Source organism: Ascaphus truei, unplaced genomic scaffold (genome assembly GCF_040206685.1).
Source record: "Ascaphus truei isolate aAscTru1 unplaced genomic scaffold, aAscTru1.hap1 HAP1_SCAFFOLD_393, whole genome shotgun sequence".
NCBI classification, from domain to species: domain Eukaryota; kingdom Metazoa; phylum Chordata; class Amphibia; order Anura; family Ascaphidae; genus Ascaphus; species Ascaphus truei.
This window is the reverse complement of record NW_027456723.1, coordinates 207,746-216,393: the sequence shown is the minus strand read 5'-3', so window position 1 is coordinate 216,393 and position 8,648 is coordinate 207,746. Positions and strand designations below refer to the sequence as shown.

The 8,648-nt window shown below is 41.7% G+C and overlaps 1 protein-coding gene across 2 annotated transcripts in view; it reads left to right on the top strand.

Annotated features, from left to right (window-relative positions):
- The first annotated feature begins 827 nt into the window (after nt 1-827).
- The window catches only part of LOC142483921 (sodium- and chloride-dependent transporter XTRP3A-like), a 192,894-nt gene continuing 185,073 nt past the window's right edge, over nt 828-8,648 (top strand). Inside the window, exon 1 of one of the 2 annotated variants that reach the window (XM_075583843.1) lies at nt 828-1,731. In XM_075583843.1, the coding sequence (XP_075439958.1) occupies nt 1,563-1,731 (169 nt within the window). In that variant the 5' untranslated portion in view covers nt 828-1,562. The remainder of the gene's footprint in view (nt 1,732-8,648) is intronic. The other variant, XM_075583842.1, reaches the window with a different exon arrangement.

Below are 8,648 nucleotides of genomic sequence, written 5' to 3'. Positions count from 1 at the left end.
AAGGCCTCGGCCAGGCTCCATGCTTGCTCGCTGAGGCGCGCTGAGGCTCAGGGAAAGTGGTTGCGTTCCCTGGCCTTGCGGTTGTTTTACCGTACGCGCCGTCAGGGGGCCGTCAGGGGGCGGGCCGGAGGCGGGCACGTCACTGGCTGGGGGCGGGCCAGTGACGTCACGGAGCTGGTTTGCCCGGCACCTGACCGGCCGGTCGCGCCGGCAAGCGGGGGAATTTTAAATCCCACTAAGACCTACGCTTCCGCGCGCTTGTGGAAGCATAGGTGAGACCCTACTAAAGCCGCTCTAATTGCGGCTGTAGGGGCTCAGTGCTGAGCGGGAGCGCGCGTTAGCGCACTTCCGCCAGCAAGCAGGGAACATGGCCGAGGCCTAAGTCCCGCTTTTTGCGGCCAAGTTCTGAGAATTGAATATAGCGGTAGCTCTTGGGATTTCAAGCTGAAAATAGTTCCAGGACATTTGGAGCAAACGGTCAAGTTATTTCAAGTCCTCCGGAGCAGCTCCAGCGATGGCATCAGGAACTTCATGCCAATTTGAGTTCCAGGACATTTTGGGACAAGTTCCGGTCAACCGAAGACTTTGTTTTACGTTCTATTTTAAGCTTGGAAAGTGTAGTTATCAGCCCCATACCCCTAGTAGGTGTGTCTTTATCATGTGTTTTGTGTTTCATTGTGCTTAGCCTATTTTAAGTGAATAATTGACCATTTATTTTACCAACTTGTTTTGCTCAGTGTTATGATCCCAGTATAAAAGTTTTAAATGTCTGGTCTCCCTTGACACATTTAAAAAACGAATTATGTTAAGAAATTATTCAATCAAATAAAATAACTCATATAATTAAGGTGACCATATTATTAAAGTGACAAACTGGGACAAAATACAAAATTATTTGTTAATCGTCACTAACGCAACCCTCTCTTACTCATGCCCCTCTCTCTCTAACTCACTCCACCCTCCTCTCTATTCCTCCTTTCTATCACTTACATCCAACTTCTTTGCCCTTCTTACCCCTCTCTCCCCCCTCTCACATTCTCTCTCACTCCTCCACCTTTCTTACACCCCCTCTTATGCCCACTCACTCATTGCGGCCCTCCTCACACACCTTCCCTCTATGAATCACACACATCTCCCCCCAATAATTTTGCACCCCCCCAAGATACACACACAGATCCCCCAAGACACACACACAGCTCCCCCCAAGACACACAAACACAAACAAACACACCTGCCCACCAAGAAAGGAATGGTAAGGCTTCAGGTCACATGAAGCTTCTGAGAATGTGAAAGTTGGGCCGGATCACCAGGTGGGCCCAACATCTGATGCTGACGACAGAGGAGGTATTAGGGGAAATAGGGGATGCAGCTGGGGACTAAAACATCTTATATGTTTCTGTATTGAAATTGCTGCTGCAAGAGCTTAGGAGCAGCAATTTCAAATCCAGTACAAAATAGATGTTTTACTCAATGTTTCGGGTGAGCAACAAGCACTCAAAAACCGTACTTTCCCAGTCAAACTGGTACGTATGGTCACCTTACAGAAGTAAGCTACAGTTTACATGTCCTATGTTTATGTTGTTCTTGCAGGTGGCTTTTTGATTCCATACCTCATCTTGCTAATTGTTGAGGGGATGCCCTTGTTATATCTAGAGTTAGCTGTGGGCCAGCACATGCGCCAAGGAAGCATAGGAGCCTGGAAGACAATAAGTCCTTATCTCTGCGGGGTTGGTATGTCATTATCCTTATATCATTACCATTTACATATCTATATCTGTGTGTTTATTAACATTGTCCATCTGGTCTCAGCTGTTTTGGAGGTCAGTGACTACTCGCCCCCCAGGGTTTAAGCTTGTTAGTACCCACTTTTCAAGTGAGCAGGTCTTTCATGCAGCTTGGTGTGACAGAACCAATGTGATAATTCTTCCTCTAATAATAGAGGTAAATAAGAATTTTAATCCGTTAGTGCTAGGAACTGCTAATGGCCATGCCTTGATGTAGCTAGCAGGCTTATAATGCTTTGGCCAAAGGGTTTAACTAAATGACCCCTTTTCAAGAGATATATAGGTATTTCACTGTGTATTTTTGTCATATTGGATGTAGCTTTGGGCTTCTTTGTTTTTGTTGTATACATATAGCCACACCCACTAGCACTCCAATTGACACATACACAAACACACACACACACACACACACACAAATATATATATATATATATATATATATATATATATATATATATATATATATAACTCCTTGGGAGTGGGAGTCTTGCTGAGGGGGGCCCCTACCTTTTTCCACCTGACATGGAGTTTTGACCTACCTTTCTGTTTGTGACATCTACTTACTGAGCGGTGACGTATTTTTCACAACTTGTGTACCCGCAAAATGTAACCATTGCATCAATTATATGGTATAATAATTTTATACGTGGTCACAAGATCTCAGTGCAGGTTGATTGTCACGCAGGTGTACTTGGACAAAGCCACCTGTGTCCTGTAGATGTCTTGCTTTGGATCTTAACTTAGACCCTTGCCTCCAGGTCCACATTGTCTAGGTAGTGTTGAGCCCCCCTCACCTTTTAACTTTATCCCCTGTTTTATTCACTTTAATAAATTTCTTTTGTTACACCTTCATCTATGTCCGTGTGCTATTTAAAGGTTGCTTTTCCTCTGTTGTTTCCATAATTATTTAACCTTTAGCACCACTGTTTAGTCTTACAATACATGACTTATTAACAGGTGTTTTGGACACAATTTATTTAAGTGTTGAGCGATATTTCTGTGTGTCATAATATATATGTATATATATGTGAAAAAGAAAGTACACCCTCTTTGAATTCCATGGTTTTACATATCAGGACATAATAACAATCATTGTTCCTTAGTAGGTCTAAAAATTAGGTAAATACAACCTCAGATGAACAACACATGACATATTGCAACGTGTCATGATTTATTTAACAAAAATAAAGCCAAAATGGAGAAGCTATGTGTGAAAAACTAAGTACACCCTTACTGCTTCCATAGGAATTAAGATGCTAAGTAGCAGACAGGTGCTGCTAATCAAATGCCCTTGATTAATTGATCATCAGCAAGTGTGACCACCTCTATAAAAGCCGAAGTTTTAGCTGTTTGCTTGTCTGGAGCATTCAGGTGTGTGTTAACACAATGCCAAGGAGGAAATACATCAGCAATGATCTTAGAGAAGCAATTGTTGCTGCCTTTCAATCTGGAAAGTTTTTTAAGGCCATTTCCAAACAATTTAAAGTCCAGCATTCTACAGTGAGAAAGATTATTCAAAGTGGAAAACATTCAAGACAATTGCCAATCTTCCCAGGAGTGGACGTCCCAGCAAATTCACCCCAAGTTCAGACCGTGCAATGCTCAGAGAAATTGCAAAAAAACAAGAGTTACATCTGAGACTCTACAGGCCTCCGTTAGCATATTAAATGTTAAAGTTCATGACAGTACAATTAGAAAAAGACTGAGCAAGTATGGTTTGTTTGAAAGGGTTGCCAGGAGAAAGCCTCTTCTCTCTAAAAAGAACATGGCAGCACGGCTTAGGTTTGCAAAGTTGCATCTGAACAAACCACAAGAATTCTGGAACAATGTCCTTTGGACAGACGAGACCAAAGTGGAGATGTTTGGCCATAATGCACAGTGCCACATTTGGCGAGAACCAAACACAGCATATCAGCACAAACACCTCATACCAACTGTCAAGCACGGTGGTGGAGGGGTGATGATTTGGGCTTGTTTTGCAGCCACAGGACCTGGGAACCTTGCAGTCATTGAGTCGACCATGAACTTCTCTGTATACCAAAGTATTCTAGAGTCAAATGTGAAGCCATCTGTCCGACAGCTAAAGCTTGGCCGAAATTGGGTCATGCAACAGGACAATGATCCCAAGCACACCAACAAATCTACAACAGAATGGCTGAAAAAGAAAAGAATCAAGGTGTTGCAATGGCCCAGTCAAAGTCCAGACCTCAACCCGATTGAAATGCTGTGGTGGTACCTTTAGAGAGCTGTGCATAAACAAATGCCACAAACCTCAATGAACTGAAGCAACGTTGTAAAGAAGAGTGAGCCAAAACTCCTCCACAACGAAGTGAGAGACTGATAAAGTCATACAGGAAACGATTACTTCAAGTTATTGTTGCTAAAGGTGGTTCTACAAGCTATTGAATCATAAGGTGTACTTTGTTTTCACACATGGCTTCTCCATTTTGGCTTTTTTTTTTGTTAAATAAATCATGACACAGTGTAATATGTCATGTGTCATCTGAGGTTGTATTTACCTAAGTTTAAGACCTGCTAAAGAACAGAGGATTGTTATTATGTCCTGATTTTTAAAACCATAGATTTCAAAGAGGGTGTACTTTCTTGTTCCCACAACTGTATATATATATATATAACTCAAACCGGTAATAAAAATGAGATGATAAAGTCCAAAGTCAAACGACAGTGATGAACTTGATTGGAGCAAACTGCAGCATCAGAATAGCTGTTGCCATATAAAAAATACCTAAAGTAAATAGAAACAGGGAAGTGTAAGCTCCATAGCGTGATACTGTATAATTTTTTTTTAATAAAACAAAAATAAAAATCCTCTTTTGGACATGCACTCACAAGAGAACAGATTTAAAAGAGCATTTAAGAGATAAAATCTCTAGCGTTGTGACGTCACCAGTAGAAGTATACAGCTGGTCAGGTAACAAGTAGAGCAGAATTCCCCAGTCAGATGTGCTGTATAATAAGGGATTGTTCTCACGCTGACAGTCCCAATCAGCTTATAGGCACTCCAGAGCTCGACCACAGGATGCCAGAAGATGTAAGCCGAATCCAAGTTGGATGGTGTGACTGTAGTGGGTGGGCAGGCTATCCAATAAAGGTTTAAGCCTGTTTGGTTACCCCTGATCCGTGTGTTGGGTTTATAGAGTATGAGCTCTTGGACCCAGTGTTGTATATACATAACATGTAATTGAAAAGTAATAAATTATTTTATGTGTTTTTACCTTTCTAGGAGTGCCAGCAAGCAGAGGTGGCTGTGGTATGAGTTTCAAGGGGGGGTTTGCTGGGAAAGTGTTGGCAGAGTGTGTCTATTTAGATGGGGCACAGAGTGGCTGGTTCCCCTAAAAATGTACCCAAGAATCAGGTTGGATGCCTGGATGTATTAGACACATGGTCCCTGTAATATCTCCCCTAGAAAACACGTGTGAGACTCATCACAGGGTTTCCCTGCTTCAACACAGACCAGAAAGGTAAAACAGGGCACAGGGATGTGAGGTATTCCTGAAATAGTCAAGGGGTCAGAGATTAATGGGGACACTCAGTAAAGACCCCAGTCAACCAGACCCGGTACAGAGGTTCAGGGGGTGCACCAGCTAGGTGATAAAGCTGCAAGGCTTTTATTTGTGTGCTAAATGTAAAGTCAGGTTTCTAAAGAGTGGTAGGGATAAGGCTAGTAAGAATAGAGAGGATATATTCGTATTCTATCCCTGACACCAGAAAGGGGGACTTAGACATTTAAACACCAAACACAGTGTCAAAGCATAATTTATTAAAGGGTACATTTAATAAAGGTATACATGTTTCAAACACTGTAAATGAGGCACAGTGATGAAAAAGGGTGCCTGTAGCTACAGGGATCCCTAGGTAACATAGGTGTGTATGGTTTCCCAAGAATTGTATGGGGCTCCTTAATATGAGGGGACAAAGAGAACTCCAGCTAGGTGAAAAAGCTGAGAGGTTTTTATTCAAATGTAGTCAGGTTTTGCAGAGTGTAAGATACATTTTATTAGCAAAGTGCATTGAAACATATGCTTGTGCAAGCCTTAGCCATTTTGCATAGGAGACATGATGGCTACCCAGCCTTCTAGCTTCAAAGGCTGTCCAGAATATAGAGGTGTGAGAGCCATTTGTGCAGGATGGCTAAGTGAAGCACCCACCACCTCAGATCAAAGGATGCATGGGCATGTCCATGTGGCCTACCCCAGACAGGCAGGAGTCAATCACCGTGGGGGTGCACAGGGGAGGAGCAGAGGCAGAGAGGAATATTTCACCTGCCCCTGGGGACACTCAGTGGTTTAAGAAACCATGTTTAGTTGTCTCAGATTGGTTGCTAGGGAAATTTCTTAGGTTTCTTGATTGGGCATTAACATCAGAGGTATTATAACCCCTTGCGCGCCTCAGATTTGGCATTTGCCTAAGGTTCTCCAAGTCCTCTCAGATTTAAAGTTCTAAGTCTCTCTAAAACGTTTTTAAAGTGTTTCCAGCGAGAAAGAAGCAAGGCTCTGCTTCAGCAAAGTCTGCCTGGAATCTTTGCAGTTTCAAGACTATTGAGGGGTAAACTTCTGGATGTGAATAGTAAGTATTGTTTTGTTATCCCAGTCCCAAGTAAGTGTGCTTTTATCTGCATTTTGTGTAACAATGTGTGTTTGCCTATTTTAAGTGAATAAATTACCATTCATTTCATTATGCGTTTTGCTCAGAGAAATGATCCTGGTAAATAAAGGTGTAAGTACATGGTCTCCCGTGACAGAGGGCACCCATCTTTACAATGCAGGACAATCACCCTTGAGTTTCTGGGTAATAACAGGGGCTAGTGTGTGTAGGCTTTCTCGTGGATACATGACCGCTCTTAGGTGACGTCAGTACCTCCAATGTAACATCCAGATGCTTTTCGTCACGTGATGTGACTTCATCAGGGCAAGGGCAATCAGCATCAGCGCACTGTTTATATAGCCATTGTTTCCTAGCAACATGTATACAATGCCAAAATAGTGTGACAGCAACCTTGCCATGAATAGTATACATCTAATAGTGCTTTACAGGCAGCACGCTTGATGCCGAGTGGTCAGACAATGTCGGAAAAACTGTATGAAATGCACATGACATGGAATCATAAAATACATGAACACATAAACACATAAAATATATAATTAAATTGTGGATCCAAAATAGATACGTAGTATATTAATTGATAATAATTTTACATAAAAATCTGAACCCAATTAATTAGGAACCCATTCAAAATATATATAATTGTACCATATTGTGAACATACTACCAGAACATAGGAAATAGTAATTAGAACTTATTAAAAATGTATGGACAATATATATATGCAAGCTGGAATGACCCAGAAATGGACAACAAATAATGAGGATGTGATAATGAGTACTATACTAATGAAAATAAAATAACAAATACTAGTTAAAAGTATGTATATGAATATACCTAGAAACACTCTAATTCTATTTGTGTTTCAATTAGACCGATGAAATTTTGAGAGAACCTAGTATCAAACAGAACACAAAAAGGAAATTACAGCAAAAGAAACCAAGTGAACACACCTAGGGTCCATTATAAATGAGTGCTTTATACAAATATACTTGTATTTATGCACTCATTTAGACAATTGGGTCAAAGTACCAAGAGTGTAAATCCAAAAGGACTCACGTACACACAGAGCTCTAAATCTATCACCTCCTAGTTTTGATACAGTTATAGACTCTAAGGGGGTCATAAAATGCCTACTACGATTCAGTATGCCCTGAGAAGTTGGCGAAAAACGAAAAAAGCGCAGTGTTTTTTGGCGCTTTTTTTCTGGCAGAGGCGCAGCGAAAGGGCACTTTTCGCCGCTACTCGCCAGTTTTTCAAACCCGCTCAATTCTAGTTGCCCCGAGCAGCGTTTTGCCGTTACTCGCCGTGCTAGAATTGAGATTTTAACGCGAATCCATCATGGCAACTCAAGTTGGCAAGTTGGTGGGGGAGACGCATCGGCAAAGGCGACACTTAAAAAAAATCAGGCTTTTTTCCTGCCGGGGGTCTCCGGAGCTCATACCCATTAATACCAGCACCGGAGCCCCCTGCATGCATCCGAGGCCGGAAAAATGCATTTACAGCCCACGTCATTAACTTAGCGCTTAACCGCTAAGGCAATGAAGGGGTTAACCAGCCGTGCCAGGTTTATTGTGGGTAGCGGGGGTGGGTGAAGGGGGTGTGTGGCCCTTGGTGGGTGTTTAGGGCTTGCAGGGGGGTTACAGATGGACTTAAACCCTTCATGACCATAGCGGTTAATACCGCTACAGTCATGAAGGGGTTAAGCCCTCCCGCTACCCACCCAAAAGGCCTAAACACCCACTGTCGAGGCTAATACCCACTTCACCCAGCCCCACTAGCCACAATAAATAAAACTACACACTACAGCACTACACAATAAATAAATAAATAAATATATATGCCTATGTATTTATTCTGAATACATCAATTTTGGATTTCCCTGACTGTGTGCTGTCTCGTTTTTCCTGGATATCCATCTGGTAAAATCTCTTTGTATATATATATATACAATAGGGAACCATGTTAAAAATGGTTATTGAGGCAAAAAGTGACACTGTGTGCTCATTTTCATGTCATTTCCCAGAATCCCTTGCTGCAGTGGAAGTGCTGTATGCTGGGTGATAATGGGGAAAGGCAGGGTTGCAGACCTGCCTGAGACATGCAGATGAGCATACAGTTATATTTGCATATATATATATATATATATATATATATATATATATATATATATATATAAACAGAAAGAAATCAGCGCTAGGACTAACACAAATGAAATATTATAAGTGAGTAAATGGTTGA